At 44.2% G+C, this 20,834-nt stretch overlaps 3 protein-coding genes and 1 pseudogene across 5 annotated transcripts in view; 3 read left to right on the forward strand and 1 right to left on the reverse strand.

The window, feature by feature from the left end:
• The window catches only part of Sec11a (SEC11 homolog A, signal peptidase complex subunit), a 42,578-nt gene extending 36,759 nt beyond the window's left edge, over positions 1 to 5,819 (forward strand). For both annotated transcript variants that reach the window (XM_029555962.1, XM_017803105.2), the window contains 2 exons: positions 4,788 to 4,845; positions 5,289 to 5,819. In XM_029555962.1, the coding sequence (XP_029411822.1) occupies positions 4,788 to 4,813 (26 nt within the window). In that variant the 3' untranslated portion in view covers positions 4,814 to 4,845; positions 5,289 to 5,819. The remainder of the gene's footprint in view (positions 1 to 4,787; positions 4,846 to 5,288) is intronic.
• LOC103749927 lies at positions 376 to 1,822 on the reverse strand (annotated as a pseudogene).
• An 8,167-nt stretch (positions 5,820 to 13,986) lies between the features above and the next one.
• Positions 13,987 to 17,624, forward strand: Nmb (neuromedin B). The gene is given in 4 exon segments (XM_029555980.1): positions 13,987 to 14,730; positions 15,253 to 15,425; positions 17,362 to 17,455; positions 17,458 to 17,624. Coding segments are annotated over 4 exon segments (459 nt in total). The 5' UTR covers positions 13,987 to 14,573; the 3' UTR covers positions 17,493 to 17,624.
• A 1,428-nt stretch (positions 17,625 to 19,052) lies between these two features.
• The window catches only part of Wdr73 (WD repeat domain 73), a 20,460-nt gene continuing 18,678 nt past the window's right edge, over positions 19,053 to 20,834 (forward strand). For both annotated transcript variants that reach the window (XM_008852766.2, XM_029555963.1), the window contains exons 1-3: positions 19,053 to 19,144; positions 19,683 to 19,750; positions 20,043 to 20,131. In XM_008852766.2, the coding sequence (XP_008850988.1) occupies positions 19,104 to 19,144; positions 19,683 to 19,750; positions 20,043 to 20,131 (198 nt within the window). In that variant the 5' untranslated portion in view covers positions 19,053 to 19,103. The remainder of the gene's footprint in view (positions 19,145 to 19,682; positions 19,751 to 20,042; positions 20,132 to 20,834) is intronic.

Raw genomic sequence — 20,834 nt, forward strand, 5'->3', positions numbered from 1 at the left:
CCCAAACCCACACTGTGCTCCTGCAAGTTGCCTCCACATGTATGCTGATACATGTGTGCATACACATACACATGCAAAAAATAAATCATAAAAGTTTTTATGCTAAAGATAGCATAAAAGATAGGTATATATAAATTGAAAACTTAGAAAACCGCTGTTCTTCCTCCTAGAACTTAGCAGTGATTTTTTTTTTTAATGTGTATGAGTATATTGCCTACATGTGTGTGAGTGCACCCATTTTGTACAATGCCGCGGAGGTCAGAAGAGGGCTTTGGAGTCCCCTGGAACTGTAGTTAAGGATGGTTCGTAGCCGTCATGTGGGTGCTGGGAATCAAACCTGGGTCCTCTGTAAAAGCAGTCAGTGTTCTTAACCGCTGAGCCATCTCTCCAGCCCCTGATTTTTTTTTTTAATAGGAAAACTTTCTTTAGTAACAAACTACAACATAACTGTAGTTGTTGGTTAGGTTCCATTAATTGTTTTTAATTCTCTTAGACTTTTTCTCCTGGTCTTCTGTTATGTTCTCTGCAAGTTGCTTCTTCAACCCCTTCATTCTCCTAGTTTGTAGTTTGCTTAGGTCTTGCTTCTGCATATGAATCTTTCCGAAAGTTGTACCAAAAGTATCCCAAGACATATTCTTCCTTTTCTTTGGCTTGAGAGTTTTGGACATTTTCATAGATAATTTATAAAGTTCATCTGATGCTGGGTATGTCCTCCCGAGAACCAGATCCAACGAAGGTCCCATCTCTTCCAGTTCAGTTCATGGAGTTCTACCATCAGATTTCTTCAGCAGCAACTTATAGCTTTAAAAGTAAACCTTCCCATTCAAAAACATACTCTAATTCAGCCAGTTGGACATTTGATACTGTGGGGTCTCTGAAGAAATCAATCAGAAGATTTTTTTTTTTCCCGTCTTCTGTAGTCTTCTGTTACATCAAAGTCATCACCAACAAATTTTAACAAGGGTTTTGCTTCTTCAGGGCATTTACTATTCTTAATATCTTAGAAATACAAATTTCTCAGTACTAATTCAATCATATCTAGCACATGGTAGTCATACATACGACTACTACCAGATTATTTGGCTGCTTCTTTGTTTTTTTTTTTTTGAGACAAGGTCTCTGTAGTCCCAGCTGGCCTGGAACTTACAATGTAGACCAGGATGGCCTTGAACTCACAGAGATCTGCCTGCCTCTGCCTCCCGAGTGCTGGGCTTAAAGACATGCACCACCACAGTCAGCATGGCTACTTCTTATTATAGGAACCAAACATGAGTAAAGAACAATCTGACTTCTTTGAAAAGAACTCCAGTGATGTCTGATCCTCAAATGGTCTTGTAATATTTTTCTTTTTATGTAGAACTCCATATGGTTTCTTTAGTGCATACACATCTCTGAATACTTGTGTTATAGTTCATTTGCATTTCCCCCTTTAGTCAGCATGGCATTTTTAATGTTTTCACTGAGTTTGGGTTCTCTCTTCTCAAGGAATTTCTTGGCCCTTTTTGTTTGGAGATTGAGGACACAATGCAGAGCATCCATCACTACAGATGTGATTTTGTAGGTGTCACTTTTCAGTTCTTGGAGAACCTATGAGTTAAGACTGATCCTAATGGGGAATTATTTGCCACCATGTACCTGGGCCATGCACCCCAGACTAGATCTAGACTTGCATATTTAAGATCATTATTTAGGGTGCATCTTTCTGGTATTTCTTTACCCAGAAAATATGGGGAAGATAAAAGAATGTAAGTGGTGATTTTTGTGTTATGTTTTTTTGTTTTGGTTTGTTTTGGTTTGAGTTATTTTCATCTTTTTGAGATAGGTTCTCCCTGTTCCCTCAGTTGGCCTGGAATTAGCTATGTAGATCAGGCTGGCCTTGAACTCACAGAGATTCACCTGCTTCTGCCTCCCAAGTGCTGGGACTAAAGTCTTGCACCACCATGTCCGGCTTTGTTTTGTTTTGTTTTTAAGACAGAATCTCATGTAGCCCAGGCTATCCTCAAGCTCTCTATTATAGTCAAGAGGGACCTGCTCCTCCTGTCTCCACCTCCCAAGTACTGGGATTATAGGTGAGCACCACCACACCTGGTTTCTGAGGTGCTGGAGATCAAATCCAGAGCTTTTTGTACCAAAGTACTCTACCAGCTGAGCTACATTGCCAGCTCCAAAAATGTGTATTTTTGTTTTTTGGTCCTTTTGAGATAGGGTCTCCCTGTAGCTCCAGCTGGTCTTGTACTCACTATGCAGACCAGACTGGCCTTGATTGCACAGAGATCCCCCTGCCTCTGTGGAGGACTAAAGGTGCACCACCATGCCCAGCTCAAGAATGTGTGTTTTAACCCAAGTGATTTTGTTAAAGAAAGTGTAGGTGTTAAGAAACATTAACATGGAAAGAGAATTTGAAGTAAGGATGGAGAGATAGTTCTAGATAACCCTGCTAGAGGGGAGAGAAACAGAAGAGGACAGAAGATGGAAAGTAAGGAGAGTTCTTAACAGGAAGTGAAGTACACTAAAGATAAAGTATGTTGTTGACATTTGCCTCAGGCTTTGATGGTGGAGGTGTTATGTGGGAGGTGATTTTTTAATCTTCTGCCTTTTGCTTGGCATGAAGGTACAAAGGTTGTGGATGCCAGAGTGAATGTATCAAGTGTTCAAAGGTTAGTCCAACCTCCCTTCTTTTTGACAAACTCTAGTTTGCCACAGTATGGCTGATCCACTTTGGAGTACAGCAGTAGAGGACGAAATAGAAAAAGTTGCTAATTTACATTGCTAACCACTTTTTCATCCCACATCTGTGTTAGCCTGATAATTTTCTTGTTCTGCCCTGAATTCTTATGACATTGAGTCATCTTTTGCATAGAGGGAAGATTTCAAGACAGGAAAAAAAAAGATAATTTCTTTTTTTTTGGTCTTTTTGAGACAGGGTCTCTCTGCTGTAGCCCCAGCTGTCCTGGAACTCACTATGTAGACCAGGCTGGCCTTGAACTCACAGAGATCTGCCTGCCTCTGCCTCCCAACTGCTGGGACTACAGGCGTGCACCACCACGCCTGGCAGATTTAATTTTTTAAAATAGTTTATTTATTTTATGTGTGTGAGTGTATTGCCTGCATGTATGTGAGTGCACCAATGTTGTATCAGGAAGTATTGGACTGAGGATATGAGTTAGGAGTACCCCAAAACGGAATGTGTGTGTGTTTGTGTGTGGGTGTACATTTACTTGAAGCCTGTTATGTGCAAGGCCCTTTGTTGGCCTTGAGGATACAGGAAAGCAAGCATGGCATTGCTGCCCTCATAGCCTCTAAAAGTGCCATATAACTAATAATACAACCAATTCAACCAATTAATTAAAATTGTGAGAAAGACCTTCTGCATAGAGGGAAGAAATACAAAGAAATACAAGTGCTAAAAGTTTTGCGTAGCTTGAGGGGACAAACTTTAGTGACAAGAGGAAAAAGAGAGCTAGTGAAAACACAGGGTTGAGTAGATAGATGGTTCAGTGGTTAAAACACTTATCGTGCTCAGAACCCATGCAAATGCTGGGTGGGCATGGGTGCCTACTTGTAATTCCAGCCTCAGAAAGCAGAGATGAGATCCTCAGAGCAAGTTGGCTAACAGGTCTAGGCACATCATCAAGACTCTGGGTTTGATTAAGAGACCCTGCATCAGTGGATAAGGGGAAGAGTGATGGAAGATGATTCTTGACATGAACCTGGAGCCTCCATACGCACACCTACCCACACATGTGTACCCATACACAAGCAAAACATGCGTGCACATATAAAATTAGAAAGTTTTAAAAACACAAAAATGTGTCAGTCATAGAGGTAGGTAGGGGAAATACTTGTGTGTTATAGAAACTGAAGAGAAAGGATTTCTAAAGCAAGTTTGTGCCCATCAAAGTCAAACACTGCAGAGATGCACAGGAAGATGGATCCTAAGATTTGTTTGCTGTAGTTGGTGATTTTTTTCTAAGCTGGGTGTGGTATCACATATCTTTAATCCCAGCACTCGAGAGGCAGAAGCAGGCAGATCCCTGTGAGATTGGGGTCAGCTTGGTCTGCACAGTGAGTTCCAGGCCAGCTCTGATTACAGGGAGACCCTGTCTCAAAAAGACCCCCCCCCTCCAAAAAAAAAAAAACCTAACAATGTTCTCGAAAAGTTTCAGAGCTGGACATAGTTGCACATGCCTGTCACCCCAGCATTTGACCCCAACATTTAGGAGACTAAGGCATGAGGAAGTGAGCTCAAGGCTAACCTGATAACATTTTAAGACATCTTTAAAAAAAAAATCAAGCTTAAAAGGGCCAAGCCCAGATTGCAGGTGGTTCAACATGAGAGAGGAGTCTTGAGTACTATAACAGAGCTCTTACGCTTACTTTTTGGCCACTTAACATGAAGTACCTTGTAATGTGGTGTCTGTGTTTGCCTTATCTCCCCAACAAGATTGGCAGCTTCCTAAAGATTGAGTCCATACCCAGCCTCTAGCACTGCATCAGTATGTGCATCAGAGACAACTAGAATGTAAGACCTCTGGTCTGGTACTCTTCTGCTACACAGAAGCCATACACCTTGGGTGTGATCATCTGTTTCCTCATCTATAAAATGGTGAAACTCCTAACTTCCTTGTAACAGGCTGATGGAAAGGAGCAAATATAATGTATACAAGTGAACTGAAAATTAATACTCCATGGAAGATACTGGTAATATTCAGTAGATAGTAGCAGCTGCTTTACTTGGGATATTTTTCTTTACTATGACCAGTTGTTTGTTTACTTGTTTGTTTTAGATTTGTTCCTTATATTGGAATTGTGACAATCCTCATGAATGACTATCCTAAATTTAAGGTGAGAATTCCTAATGTATGTCTCATTAAAAATGACATGATTTGGGCTAGAGAGATGACTTAGGGGTTAGAAGCACTGGCTACTCTTGCAGAGTACCTGGGTTCAGTTCCTAGCACTTACATGGCAGTTAACAACCATCCAAAATTCCAGTTTCAGGGGATCTTACGCCCTCTTCTGACCTCTGTGGCCATTGCATGACATGGGTACACTTATATACGTGCAGGCAATACACTCATGCACATAAGAAATAAAAATAATAAACTGTTTTTTAAATGACATGATCTTGGGCTGAGGGTATAGTTCAGGATTAGAACACATGCCTAGCACATAAGAGATCCTGGATTCAATCTGTCTCCTGGTCACAAAAGCAAGGTTATTAGCTCTGAAGACAGGAATTTGTAAAAGCTGCTCTGACTCATCATCTGTGTTTTTTTACCTTCTAGTATGCAGTACTGTTTTTGCTGGGTTTATTTGTGCTGGTCCATCGTGAGTAAGATGTCTGCCTCGCTGTTCCTGGGAAGATGCTGTGCTTTTTGTTACTGAATGTCTGGAGTAGATCCTGGTCTGTGATTGGCGGAATGGAGGACACACATGTTGGAGCGTCTTGGTAGCACTGGTTTGCATTAGTTTTGTTTCCACACCGAGTCTGTGTGGGCGGGTGCATGTGTACCATGGAGTGCACTCAAGGGGACTTTCAATCACAGGATTTCATATGTTGTCATTGTCACTCTTTCACATTTTTGTACATCAGTGAATTTTTTATATTAAAAGGTTGAGCCAAAGCCCCCAGTGTTTGTATTTTGAAGCCAAGCTTCACTTCTAAAGTGCCTATAGAGTTCTGTAAATGAAAATGCAGCTCTGCATGAGTTTAAAGGTGTCATTCCTCCTTCAAATTGGAATGGCACATATTAAGGAGGTCATAGTCTTAACTTTTCAAAATTTTAAATAAAAGACTTTGCACATTGAACCCCTTATCCCTGAATTGTGTTTGTTGAGAAAGCTCCCAAAATTTGCCTTCCTTGACTGGTTCTTGGTACCCATTATGGTTTATAAAGGCTCTGATATGGCTGAGTTTGGTGATATATGCCTGTTACTCCAGTACTTGGGAGCCAGAGGCAGGAGGATCAGGAATAAAGGTCATCATCCTCAGCTATGTAGTGATCGTGGGCTATGAGATCTTTTTTCAAGAAACTAGAAAGGAAAAAAGGCCTTAATGTGAACAGTACTTCAGCTATGAAGGTTATCCTAATACTAATGATTGGCTTTTGTTTGTTTCTGTGAAGTCAAAGTAGCCATTGACATTCATAGGAAAATCTCTTAGTCATACAATTGATTCTTCACTAGGGTGTGACTCAGATGTGTGTAAACTCAGCTAGTGTTGCTGAGAGGTTCAGAAAAATCTCTTCTTGTCTTTAACTCTAATTTGCCTGAATTTATTCTTTTAAGTGCCTAGCTTTGCATTTTCTCTAATGCAGATTTAAGGAAGCAGAGTTTGAAATAATAACTACAAAGCCCAGTTGTGTTTTCTTTTAATATGGGGCCCACAAGGGAAATAGGGAATGTAGGGCACACCAGTATATAATAACGCAAAATACTCCTAATTCTGTTGTTTAATGTGAAATCTTAAAGTAAGCAAGTTTACTGTTCGGGGCATGTAGTCAGATTCTGTTATTTGTTCAGCTGAGGTGACAGTCAATTCTGTTAATGGAATGGGAATAGACATGCTTCCAAAGCCTTCCCTGTAGAGAATACTGCCATCTAAATCCATTAACCAGGCCTTGGCCTTCAAGCTTTGGATATGAGCACTTAATGGTCTCAGCTCTAACAGACGTTTTTTTTTCAGCCTGTCTGTGAGGCTTATTTACATTGTCTCATAATCCTGGAGGGTGCTGAAATAGGCCCCTGTGTGGCATGGCAGAATCTTACTGCTTCATTTCTTTCAGTCATCTATGAGGGCAGAATTGGCACTCAGCCTGATTGGTGCCCTGACTCTGCTTTTGTATCACCCTCCTAGGATACTTGGGGGAACAGTTGTGTGCTTTGCTGGCCAGAGTTGGATCCCTGGGCTTTCTGTGACCATAGCTTGCCTGACTGAGCATCCTTGCACTTGGATCTTCATCTGTAGTTTTCTCCTCCTTGTACACTTACTGGGAGGAAAATAATATTTTCTTGCCCAGTTACTTAAAAATGTAATATTTTTCTGTCTTGCTAGATGCTCCTATTGCAAGCAAAGGTTAAATTTCTCTTAAAAAACATTTGAATCACTCCATTAGCCGAAAGTAAAAAGATTGTTTTGGGGGAGATGTTCTCAGTTTTTATATTATCTATAACTAAAACATTAAGAGTTAAAACTAAGAGATTATGTGTATGAGTTTTGCCTGCATGTATGTAAGTGTGCCACATGTGTAGTGTGTGTGGGTCCCCTGAAACTGGAGTTACAGGCCATTGTGAGCTGCCATGTGGTTGCTGGGAACCAAGCCCTGGTCCTCTGCAAAAAGCAGCTAGTGTTCCTAACCACTGAGCTATATCTGCAGCCCCCTAGTGTGTGTGTGTGTGTGTGTATTTTTTTATTTTTTATTTTTTGTCTTTTTGAGATGGTCTCCCTGTAGCCCCAGCTGTCCTGGAACTCACTATGTAGATCAGGCTGGTCTTGAACTCAACAGAGATCCACCTGCCTCTGCCTCCCGAGTGCTGGGATTAAAGGCGTGTGCTACCACGCCCATCGTAAATATATTTTTAAAACTCTTTGAAAAATGTAAGAAATGAGTCAGGCATGTCAGTACACACATGAAATCCAAACCACAGAGGAGACTGAGGCAGGAATACCATTTGAGCCCATGGGTTTGAAACCATCCTGGGCAACATAGTGAGACCCTGCTCAGCAAAACAAAAACACAGGGGCCAGGCATGGTGGCTTCCATCTTTGATCCCAGCACTCAGGTGTCAGTGGCAAGCAGAGTTGGAGGCCCGCCAGGTCTACATAGTAAGTCTAAAACAGCCAAGGCTAGATGAAAAAACAACAAAAACACAGGAAAAGGTAAGAAATTCCAGAGAAGTTTAATTTAATAATTGAAGGGACTTTAGGATTTGTCAAGGTGAGTGGGAAGTTGGGACGACTCACCCATTGAAGGGAACTGGAAAGGGTTATCTCTCAGCTCTCACTCCTCAGCTCTTACACAACTGCTCATGAATCTAATGACTCCTTCAAGCTTCCTCTCCAGTTCTCACATGTTCAGTGAAATGCTCACCTGAATTTTGCATTTTTCTGCCATAACTTGTCACTTACTAAACCATGTGTTTCCCCTTAACATTCTGTTCTCATTGGCATAACTACTGTCTTGCTGTCTTTTACTTTGAGAAGTATCCCATGATTGAACCATAAATTTTGTTTTTGTCCTACCTCCTAACCTGTGTGTGAGGTTCAGCCTCTGATACAGCTAATGTTGAGTAAGCATCCTCGCACTGGCCTCCCTGGTGCTTTCACTGTATCATCTCATTCTCTCATCTGTGCTTATCTGAGTTTCACTATCTTTTTTTTTTTTTTTGGTCTTTTTGAGACAGTCTCCCTGTAGTCACAGCTGGATTCGCTATGGAGAGACCAGGCTGGACTTGTATTCACTGAGATCTGTCTGCCTCTGCCTCCCAAGTGCTGGGATGAAAGGCATGTGCTACCATGTCTGGCAAGTCTCACTATCTTTAGAGTAATTGTTCTGCTGCTGCTACTCAGTGTTGGTAGCCTTCATCCTGTTTTGGGTATTGCCTCAAGATTGCTGTCAGATTGTGAGCTCCTCTAGTGCAGGAACCCTATTTTATAGATACTGTGCTCTGTTTTCCTGGTGGCATGAAGCAGCATATATTAAATGCTCAGTGTGATCATGCATTGGACACAGTGGCATAGTAACTTAGGTTAGTGTTGTTGTTGGGCTGGACTTTAGCATATGAATCATTAAAGTGATTTGTATTTTCTTCTTGTTTAGTAAGTACATTCTCAGCCTTGCCACATTTGAATCCAAAAACTTCATCTCTCCATGGTTCCATTTAAGCAGCATGTGCCTTTTCCAGATTTTTTAATGTTAATCCTTGTTTATATATGCCCATAGATTCTTCCTATGTCCTCCTTCTTGGTGGGAGTATTGGCATTTGTCACTTTACCTAGGGAGTCATAGGCTTCTGAGAGAGCCTGGAATTTCTTGAGCCCTGTGTACTTTTCTTGATATTTGCATAAAGGCTTTCTTGCATAGTTACTTTGGTATTTGCTTTCATGTTTTACCAAGTCGAGCTAACACCCCAAAACCTGGTGTGGGATGCTGTTTGAGCATCTGAGGGCACCATTCTTATGACAGTGTTTAGCACTATAAAGCTACAGAGATGATTCTGCTGATTCTAGCTGGTTGAATATATTATCTGCCTTCCTTAAGATACTCTTTGAGTCAGGATGTCCTGTCCAGGCTGTTTTCCATCTGTACCTTCATCATTGTTCTGTTCATCTTTGTGTACAGTCCCTGTCACAGTACTGTGCTTATTTTAAATTTATTTATACACTGCCTTGTTCCATAAAGATAATCTAGTACTATATGCTAATACATAAATACAAAATAGTAATTGAACAATTTAAGGTTGAAATAGTTGTTGGAAGAGAAAAGGATAAAATTAGACATGAAATTAGTTGCCTTTTATAAAACATCTGTCTACTGGAAGAAATCTGTATCTTTGACTCTCACTATTTCACAAAAATTCCCCAGTATAGTTGGGCAACCTCTGCAGAAAGCTACCTTATCAGCTGCATGTGGTGGCCCATTCCTGTAATCCTAACACAGGGAAAAGTAGAAGCAACAACATCATTTCAAAGTCCAGCCTTACTTACATAGCGAATTCAAGGCCAACTTGGGCTACATGAGACCCTGTCTCAAAAAACAATAGGAGTCTGGAAAAACGGCTCAGTGATTAAGAGCACTTGCTCTTGCAGAAAATCCAGGAGCAGTCCCACATGGCTCAAAACCATCTGTAATCCCATCAGGGAACCCTATATCCTTTTCTGGTCTCCTTGGGCACTAGGCATACATATGATGCATATACATAAGTGCAAGCAAAACACTCATACACATAAAATAAAAATAATCTTTAAAATAAATCTCCACCTATCTTATCAGCCAGGAATTTTCACCTTTGCTTACAGTGGTATTCTGTAATCTAAAAACTCAGTATTCTGTAATCTAAAAACTCACGTCCTCTTTTAGGAACCATAAAAATCCAGTATTTTCTCTATTCTGATAAATACCTCTAGTCTCTATTTTTAAAAATTTTAATTTTTTTGTTTGTTTTTGGTCTTTTTGAAACAGGGTCTCCCTGTAGCCCCAGTTGTCCTGGTCTTGAACTCACTGAGATCCGCCTGTCTCTGCCTCCCAAGTGCTGGGATTAAAGGCATGCGCCACCATGCCTGGCCTAAAGATTTAATTTTTTATGTGTATTTGCCTGCATGTATTCATGTGTGCCATGCATGTGCTTGGTGCCCATGGAGGCCAGAAGAGGGTGTTAGATCCTCTGGAACTGTAGTTAAGGACTGTTGTAAGCCACCGCCATGTGGGTGCTGGAAACAGAACGCAGGTCCTCTGCAAGAGCAGCAATTGCTCTTACTCACTGAGCTGTCTCTCCAGACCCCTGCCTCTAGTCTTTTATTCTTATCAGCCAAGAATATTTTACATTGCCACCTTGGTTTTTCTTAAGTCTATTTTATAAAAACCATGCTCTTTTCTCATATACAGTTAAATCATGCTATTGAATATGACTTTCAAAGTCCATATCCTGTCTTGGGAGGTTCCAGATTGTGTCTACCCACTCTTAATTAAGAATCACTTTTCAGTACCATCTCTTTAATTGACCCACATATGTGGATTGGTAAGCCAGGTTCCAGCTTTAATTCAAGGAGCCTAGTTAGAAGAATTTATACTCAGGACTTAATGTCATACAAGTGAATAAATCAACATTAAGCTTTGATCAAAGTTCTCAGCCTGGCAACTTATTTAAGCCAAAAGTAGAATGCTGTAGAGTTCTTTTCTTAGAGCTGGTCAAGAATTGAGGTAAGTGTGCTGCCATTTTGGTTTATGAACCAGTGTGTCACAGACTTGTTGGCAGGACCATGCTCTCTGGTGTCTCCCTGCTAGCAAGTTAACTTTTTTCTTTTCTTTTTTTTTTTTGTCTTTTTGAGACAGGGTCTCCCTGAAGCCCCAGCTGGCCTGGATCTCACTTTGTAGACCAGGCTGGCCTCAAACTCACAGAGCTCTGCCTGCCTCTGCCGCCTAAGTGCTGGGATTAAAGGCATGTGCCATCATGCCTGGCTAAGTTAACATTTTTTGATAATGGGCTTGGACTTCAGCAGGCCTTGCTTTTCAACTAGGATTGTGCCAGATGCTCTGCTAAAAGTGCTTCACAGTTTATAACACTCTTACTCTCTCATTTAATAAGACTCAAAATAACCTCTATTCTACAAAATCAGGAGAAATTCAGGAGTTCACAGTGGGTCTTTGAGAGGTCTGCCATTTTTACCATGTCATCATGCTAGATGTCATAACTCTATCCTACTTATGTAAAATTGAATGGCACTTGTATTTGCAGTAAATCTGCAAAACCTTTAGAATTTTGACACTGAAGACTTTTTCCTCCTCAGGTTGCTGGATTCATCAAATATCTTAGAAATAGTGAGATTCTCTGCTAGATTTCCAAGCATTTAAAACTCTTTGGATGGCCAGTGCTGTGGCATGTATCCTAGCACTACAGAGTTGAGCAAGAAGATTGTGAGTTGAAGGCCAGCCTTGGCTCCATATGATACTATCTCTGAAAACCAAACACATAAAATTTAAAAAGGTAACTCTTTAGGGTTGAAAGAGTTATCTTTCAGTTGTCTAAATGTATCCTTAAATGCATGACTATTACATGTAAATAATTATGAATGTGGCCTGGGGCTTCTCACTTTCTTGGGATTTCCTAGCATCCCTGAGCACATAATACCATTCAGATGGGCAGTGGTTTCTTAGTTTTCTGAATTGTGAGCTGTGAACCAAGTCTGTTAGAAAAAGTTTGGGTTAAGTATAAGAAATCCTGTCTGAAACTGGGCTTTAGTCCCAACACTTGAGAAGCAGAGGCAGGTGGATTGTGGGTTCAAAGCCAGCTGGGGGCTACAGGGAGACCCTGTCTCAAAAAGACCAAAAAACAAAGCCGGGAGTGGTGGTGGTGGTACATGCTTTTAAACCCAGCACTCAGGAGGCAAAGGCAGGTGGATCTCTATGAGTTCAAGGCCAGCCTGGTCTACAGAGTGAGTTCCCAGACAGCTGGGGCTACAGGAAGACTGTCTCAAAAAGACCCCCAAAAAGAAAAAGAAAACCTGTCTGAATAGAACTCAAGGCCCTGGGGTCACCCACAGGAGAGAAGTGAACTTGAAATGCAGTGACAACTCCCTGAGAACTCTAACTGGCTATTGAAATGATGGCATGAAAAAACAGGAGTGAATGTGTTTTATTAAGGAGAGCTGTATGTGCTCCACAGTATTCCCAAAGTATCACAACAAACCTGAAACCTGACTTCAGTTACTTGCCTGGGCAAGTGACTCAACTTCTGAGATTGTTTCCACCAATAAAATAGGAGAAACACTTACCAGATTAGTTCCTTCAAGCGTTTAAGTGAGGCAGCACTCAATAAATACCAGTTCCCTTCAAAGTCTATATCCATGGACCAGAGAGATAGGCTGAGATTGTGATGGATGCAGGGGGGGAGGAGGTCACAGAGGAACTGATTATTATGGGAAGGTGATAAGAGCTATATCTGAACACCATGGCTAAGCTGTGACAAGAAAGCAGAGAGGTGTAAATGTCAGGGTAGGGGGTGAGAAGCAAGGAGATTGGGGGAACAAAGCCAGGGCCAGAAATGGACTATCCCTGTCCTGTGTACCACACTTGAGAAACTGGGCATGACAACCTCAAAAAGCTTCCCTGGGGCTGGAGCAAACATTAGGACCTGAGTTCAGATTCCCCACACCCATGTGAAAAGCCGGGTTTGTTGACAAGTACCTATAATCTCAGCACTGGGGAGATGGAGACAGGAAAATCCCTGAGGGTTTGCTGGCCAGCTGCCTTAACAATCAGTGAGCCCCAGATTCAGAGAGAGACCCTCTCTCAAAAAATAAAGTGGGGGCTGGGGAGAGGGCTCAGTGGGTAAAAATATTTGCTGCATAAACCTGATAACCTGAGTTCAGATTCATGAAACACATAAAACGTAGATGTGGTAGTATACACTTGTAATCCCAATGTTCCTATGGTGAGATGGGAGGCAGAGACAGGACTCAAGCCCAGAAGCTCATGGGTCAACTAGTCTGGAATACGTGGCTAAGTGACAGAAACAAGAGAGACCTTGCCTCAAACAAGGTGAAAGGTAGGAACTGACTCCTGAAAAGTTGTCCTCTGATCTTCACATGTGTGCTGTAGCCACACTCAAACACACTATTCACACAAAAATACATCTGTACACACATTAAGTGGAGAACACTTGAAGACACCTGTTGACCTCTGTCATACACATGCACACACATACATCACCGTACCAAAGGGCTGGTAAGCCTTGCTCAGCTAGCTAGCCATATGCATGTGCAATGATAGCAGGTTAAGCATGGTGACCCACAATTGCAATCCCAGCACTTGGAAGGCCGAGGCAGTAGGATCACTGCAATTTCAAGACATTCTGGTCTGTATATCAAGTTGTAGGCTAGCCAGGGCGACATAGAGAGACTTTGTCTCAAACAAAACTGAGTAATCATAGTAGGTGCAAGTATTGGGCCAGGCATGTAGATTCTGTTACAGCCACACTAGAGTTCCAGGGAGGGATCCAAGGCTTGCTATGCACCCCACTCCACCAGTAACCTCTTGATCAGTTCAGTGTCCTTCCCACACTGCTCCATTGTTGGTATGCAGTGAACAATTAAGCAAAAGTAAATACTGGAACACAGTATCTGCCCTTGATCATTAAGCTATGTCACCGATGCAGAAGTTGTTCCCAGTACCAGTCAGGACAGCTTCTTAGGAAGAGAACAGGGTGCTGGTCCTTAAAAAATAGTTGTACTGAAAAAAATATCAAACTATTAAATGCAAGGCAATGTGGTTATTTCCAGCACGCCTTTTTACTCCGTAGACTCGCCTCTTGCCCAGCTGATAGGCCAGTCCGTCTGCATGCACCACTACTAGAAGGCGGCTCCACAGTCACCCCCATTCCGCCCTCACAATTAACACAGTACCGACCGCATCCCGGTTACCCAGTGTGTGCTGTTCGTGAGAGGGCGGAGGGATGTGAGCAACGGTCAGTTGCCCCTAGTGAGAGGAGGATGGGATTCATTTACAAAGCTCCTCCACTGCGGGACGATGCAAAACACCCGGGTTACCAGGAGCAGAGATTCTTGCTCCCCTTTAACTTAAAGGAGTTCATACGGTTGGATTGTTGGCCGAAAGCTGGCGGCAGTAGTGAACTACCTTTGCCGTGGAACCGTGCCACAAGCCAGGTCCCAGTCGGACTGTGGTGGGCTTCGAGGGAGCCTGGGGGCGGAGCCTGCGGAGGGAGGGGCTCCGGGGCGGGACAAGTTCTGCCCCTCCCGCAGGCTCCGCCTTCCGGCGCGGGTTTAAAAGGTAGGAAGGCAGACACCGCCAACTAGCAGTCCTGAAACATCGAGGCGAAACCCTCCTGGCAGAGCCATGATCCGTCGAGCAGGGGCTTCTCGGCTGCTCGCCGGCTTTCTACTCTTCGCGTTGTTTGCAGCTGGCGTCGCCCCCTTCAGCTGGGATCTCCCGGAGTCCCGGAGCCGAACCAGCAAGATCCGAGTGCACCCTCGGGGCAACCTCTGGGCCACAGGTAAGTCTTAGGGAACCCCATAAGCGCCCCTCACTCTCCTTGGTCCCAGTTTCCTTTTCAACTCTCTTACTGCTACTGGTGACTAAGCACGTGCAGACCCTGGGGCTCATAACATTTAACAGATGGGCTCTTGACACCCCAGCATAGCTGACTTGGCTAAGATTAATTCACCAAGTTTAAGTTGGGCCTGCATCCTGGATCTGACTGCCAGTCCATCCTCCTTCCCTTAGGCAGTCTGCTGAATCTTCTCACCCTGGTACATCTCTGCCTTCTCCAACTCCTTCCCAGAGCTCCTCCCTCGTTGGTCCCAGGCTCTCTTACCCTTCTTCCAGCTGGTCAGGAAAAACTGAGGTAGTCAGCTTTGCTTCCACCCGGATACATCTTTGTAGCTCCTTGGTGTGGAGGAAGATGGTTTCTTGCTTACCTTCTCTGAGAACTGAAGGGTAGAAGAGACCAGAACTTTCCTATCGGGATAGAATCCTCACTCCCTGACTTCCATGTGTCTTAACACCTCCTTTCTAGGTCACTTCATGGGCAAAAAGAGCCTGGAGTCCCCCAGCATGTCCCTGCTGGGGACAGCACCCCCCAACTCCCAGAGGGACCAGAGACTGCAGCTGAGTCATGATCTTCTCAGGATCCTCCTGCTAAAGAAAGCTCTAGGCATGAGCCTCAGTGGCCCAGCACCCCACACCCAGGTGAGCCCTTACCCCAGTACTAGCATGGAGGGATTGCCACCCAGCATTGGGCTTAGGGTGAGACTGCCTAGCCAGGGCATAATGGGTGTGTATCTCAGAAAACCAGGGTTCCAGGTTTACCCTATGTCCCAGGGCTCAAAAGGGGAGTATCCTAAAAGAAAGGAAAATGACCCAGCAGACTGCATGGGAAGGAAGTTCCTCCTCACCCACCCCAGTCTAAAGTTACAAACTGGGATTATCCTGCCCTTAAATAGACCTTTCTCCTCCAGTCGACGAAGCCTTGTCCCACTCCAGTTGTCTTCCACTGCATTAGTCAAGCCCACTTTGCTGTGCCTTGTCTATGCTTGGGGCCAGAGCCTGGGACTCCAAGGCCCAGAGATGGGAAAGGAATTAAGACAGAACTAAGAACCAGCTCTCTCTCTCTGTTCTCCCCTTCATCTGCCAATGGCCAGCTTTATCAAATTTCAGTGCTCTTGACATTCTAGGTTCGGTGATTCTTTGTTGTGGGGCTGTCCTCTGCATTATAGGATGTTTAATACATCCTTGATCTCTACCCATCAGATTCCTCTCTTGGCAAGTTGTAATAACCAAAATTGCCTCCAAGCTAAGCATGGTACGCTTTCCTACAGGCCCAGATACTCAGGAGGCTGAGGAGGGGGCATGGCTTGAGACCAGGAGTTTGAAGCCAGCCTGGGCAAGACAATAAGACTGTCTTTAAAAAAAATTAAAAAAGAAAAGAAGGGGCTAGAGAGATGGCTCAGCAGTTAGGAATACTGGCTGTTCTTGCAGAAGACCTGGGTTTGAATCCCAGCACCCACATGGCAGCTAACAACTGTCTGTAACTCCAGTTCCAGGGGATCTGACTGCCTCTTCTGTCCTCCGTGGGCATTGCATGACATGGGTGCACTTACCTACATGCAGGCAATACACTCATACACATAGAATAAAAACAATAAAAATTAAAAAAAAAAAAAAAAGAAGAAGAAGAAGCCACCTCCACAGTAGATGTCCTCTGGTGGGTGGTGGGCTCAAATAACTTGGTTGTAAAGCACTGACTTGTAGAGTTCAAGGCCCTAAAGCTGAAGCCAAACCAGCCTTAGTGTCCTACCTGGTTGGGTGGCTGCTCCTTCATTCTCTGCTCCAAGTGCTGTCCCCTCTGTACACCACCCTTTCTGATACTTACTGCTGTGTGCAGAAAGCAATATGAGGGACAATATATACTGGGGTCATACCTAGCTACTTAGCTGGGTGACTAGTGAATTACTCTAAGCCTCATGTTCTTCATCCATCCAACTCCCCTTAGATGAGACCATTTATATCACATGCTCAAAAGCCTTCAGTAAACAGAAGCTCTTCCCAACCAGTCTAAGTCCGTGGCAGTACCTACTGCTGATTCACCTTTGTATCCCCACCATGCCTAGCAGAGTGTGTACATGCTGAAGGAAGAGTGGGTCATTCCCTAGAGAAGGTCTACTTCTAGCAAACATCCCAGGGACCTCAGGTGCAAGAGCAGAAAGCTTGGGCTGGCTGAATATAAACAGAGATAGTATTACCTTTAGGGCCCTGATTTTGAAGGCCCGAAATACACAGATCAACCAGAGAATCTCAGAGGAAGAAGTACTGCTATGGCCATGAGCATCAGAATGAGGTCTGGAGCAGAGTTTGGGGTGAGGAATATCACACTTGATTAATGCCTTGGACTTGATTTCTGTGATGTCATTTAGTTGTTATGAATACTCTTTGAAACTGGAACTGTATTTTGAGGAAACTACTGCCTCTGACTCCTCTCTAGCCTTTTAGGGAGAAAGGTGCTCAGGGGCTCAGCTGAGAGCCTGCTCCTGGCCACCTCTGCGGATGCCAGGCACTTGGGTATGGCAGCCTGTCTCTATCATTTGTCTCCTCTGGGTCAATTCTTCTCTGTTTGCTTTCAGTACAGGCGGCTGCTGGATCAAACATCGCAGAAGTGATGCCAATGAGGGGACTGACAAGACTTCACTTAGATTGTGTCCATCCTGGAAAGTTGCTGAAAGGACCCTGGCAGTGGCCCCATCTGGATGTAAATCCTAAGTGAAGATGTGTTCTACCATTACTGCCATTTCTGGTTGGGTCACCTGGAATATTGCAAATGCAGACACAAATTCTTTCCTTCTGTATTTCTTGCTTCCCCAAAGAAGTTGTGAATAAAAGTCTTGCTCTTTACATAGATTGCCTGGTTCACTTCTTCCAGCTAGTTGAGGGAAGAGAAAGAGCTCTAGAGGGTGGGATGTTCAGTGAGATGGGGTGGGCTCTGAAAAGCGAGGATCACCCCTCCCATGGCAAATGATTCTGGACTGTCCACTCAGAAAGCAGGTATTGACTGAGTGGACTGCATGCCTGTTCCATTGCTAGCCATGGTTCTGCTCTCCTCTGCCACCTACAGACGCTGGGCAGCAGCTCCTCTATTTCTTCCTCTGTAATAGGGGCTTTCTATGTTACCCTGATACTGTGCTCTACAACCCAGCTTTCCCGATCTATCCTTCCATCATCCTCATGCCAAGCTTTAGGGAAGTGCCTGGTGCATACAGGAGAGAACTACGCTGGAATCCAGCCCTGCTATGTTCTCACTCTTTTCTAGATGTAGGGATGTACGGGTTGCCAGAGTTAGTAAATGAGAATAAAAGACCACCAGTTAAACTGGAGTATCTATCAAATGACATATTTTTTGGTTACAGAGTCTCATGTAACCTAGGCTGGCCTTGAATTCGCTATCTAGTCAAATATGGCCTCAAACTAATGATCCTTCTGCCTCCCTCTCCTGAGTTCTGGATGTATAGGCGTGTACCACTACGTCCATTTTTTTAATGTGGTGCTAGGAATCTGACCTAGGGCTTTCTGCATGCTAGGCAAGCACTCTACATTTCCAACACAACAATATTCCTTTCATTTAAAAAACAAAACATCCCAGCACTCGGGAGGCAGAGGCAGGCGGATCTCTGTGAGTTCGAGGCCAGCCTGGTCTCTATAGTGAATCCAGGACAGCTGGGGCTACAGGGATACCCTGTCTCAAAAAGACCCCCCCCAAAAAATAATAAAACACAGAAAAAGCATTTGCCAAGCATGTAGGAGCCCTACCACTTTGGACAAGTCACTCTTTGAATCTTTTTTTTTTTTTCAGTTGCAAATGATAACCCCCCCCTAAATCTCCGGGCATAGTGGACCCAGCACTTGGGAAGCTGAGGCAGGTGGAGTCCGGTGAGATCGAGGTGTACATAGCGAGTTCCAGGCCAGCTGGGGCTGCAAGTAGGCCCTGGCTCAAGAAACAAAACAAAAATCCTAAATCTTGCATCGACATACTCATGCAAACTTTTCAATTCATTGTTTACCTGAAATTCCAATTTAGACAGGTGATTGTGTAGTATAGCTAGCTTTGGGGCACTGCCCTCTCTGGCTGCGAATATCTGATCCTAAAACGGGCGTGTTCAGTGCCTCCACCCCTGCTTGGAGCTGACTTCGGGGAATCTCTGATTTTACGTGGGTTTTACCCCTACTGCCGGCCGAACTCGGACTCAGATGGTGTACGGCTCTAGAGGACACCGATAGGGTCCGCCCCTAGCGAGAGGCCACGCCCACTCCCCGCGAGAGCGCGCGGGAGCTAGAGAAGACAGCGGGCGGAAGTGGAGTGCTGGAAGCGACGTTGCCATGGAGCTCGCGGAGGACTGGCTAGTGGAGTCTTTGCGCTTGTAAATCGTGTGGGGCGGGAGACGGAGACCGGCTCGGGCCGGCCTGGTGGGCGCCGACGGGGGCGCGGGCTGCAGGTCCTGCCGGGCGGGTGTGAACTCGCGGATGGTAGCCGGGAAGGGGCCTGGGTGGAGGGTACTGAGCCCCGGCCTGTCACTCTGGGAGAACTCCTGTCCTTGTGTGGAAGTAGAGTGACCAGAGTCGCTTTGCGAAGTGTAGTAATAACCCAAGTGACTGGTTCTATTGCTCCAGCCTCTGGATTACACCTCAAAACCAATTTTCTTATGGAATCTAAGCATCAGCTTTGGGAAATCAACTTTGCAACCCTGGGAGTTGCCACAAATGAGATCTAAGAGCCAGGGCCTTGTAACAGGTCTGGTCCCATACACACAGAGTATAATGCAGAAAAAAGAGCCCCGTGTCACTCCAACTCCAGAGCCTGGATCCACTAGCCACTGAACGGTGCTGCCATCTCAGAGTTGTCAGTCAGCTAGCTGTACAATATCTTGTACCATGTGATTTTGTACCCCTGTCCTGCAGGTACCAAGATTTCCATGCATTTGACCTGTCGGGAGCCACTCGGGTCCTTGAGTGGATTGATCATAAAGGTAATATGCCTCGTCTGGCTATAGAGGAGATGGACTTACATTCCTCAGTTTGGGTTTCAGGATCTCATCCTTAGAGACCCATCTCTTGTGGAAGCCTGGGAAACCTCTTGTCATTTGTTGCAGTTTAAGCCTCTCAGTCATCCTGTCATTCCTCTTAGGAAGACCTTTCCATTCCTAACACAGGGCTGCCCGATGATGGGGAAGAAATTTATTCTGATTTGGAGGGATTTATAGATCCAGCTATGGTCCACAATCTTTCTAACAATTTGTCATAGCCATATTTTTATTCCAGGAGTCTTTGTTGCTGGCTATGAAAGCCTGAAAAAAAATGAGATTCTTCATCTGATACTACCTCTCAGACTCTCTGTAACGGAAAACCAGGTAACTTGAAATATAGATGTTGACTATATATGTCGACTTTTACTTCTTATTAGACATTTTTTTGGCGCTTCTATTACCTACGAGGTATTGTCCTGGATACTAGAAAGATAAAGACAAGCAGTCTAACAGGGAGGTGCTTATGCATAGAGATAAATGCTGAGGAATGTCAAATGGTTCACAAGAGAGCTACTACAGGAAAAGGGCAATATATATCAAAAACACATTTGGGGGCCTGGGAATGTAGCACCCACACAGCATGAGCAAGGTCCTCTTTTAAATCCCCACCCTTTTAAATCCCCACCACCATCACACACACACACACACACACACACACACACAGTAGATAGATTTAGGGAGCCATTAGAATGGTTAAGACCAGCCAGGCATGGTGGTGTACACCTTTAATCCAGACCTTGAGAGACAGAGGAAGGTAGATCTCTGTGAGGCCAGCGTGGTCTATATAGTGGGCAAGTTTTAGGCTAGCAGGAGCTGCAGGGAGACCCTGTTTCAAATTTTAAAAAAAGAATGGTTAAGATCATGTAAGATTGCCGAACATGGTGGCGTATGCCTTTAATCCCAGCACTTGGGAGGCAGAGGCAGGTGGATCTTTGTAAGTTCGAGGCCAGCCTGGTCTACATAGTGAGTTCCAGGACAGCTGGATCTTTGTGAGTTCGAGGCCAGCCTGGTCTACATAGTGAGTTCC

The sequence above is a fragment of the Nannospalax galili genome, unplaced genomic scaffold (genome assembly GCF_000622305.1).
Source record: "Nannospalax galili isolate Female #2095 unplaced genomic scaffold, S.galili_v1.0 scaffold185, whole genome shotgun sequence".
NCBI classification, from domain to species: domain Eukaryota; kingdom Metazoa; phylum Chordata; class Mammalia; order Rodentia; family Spalacidae; genus Nannospalax; species Nannospalax galili.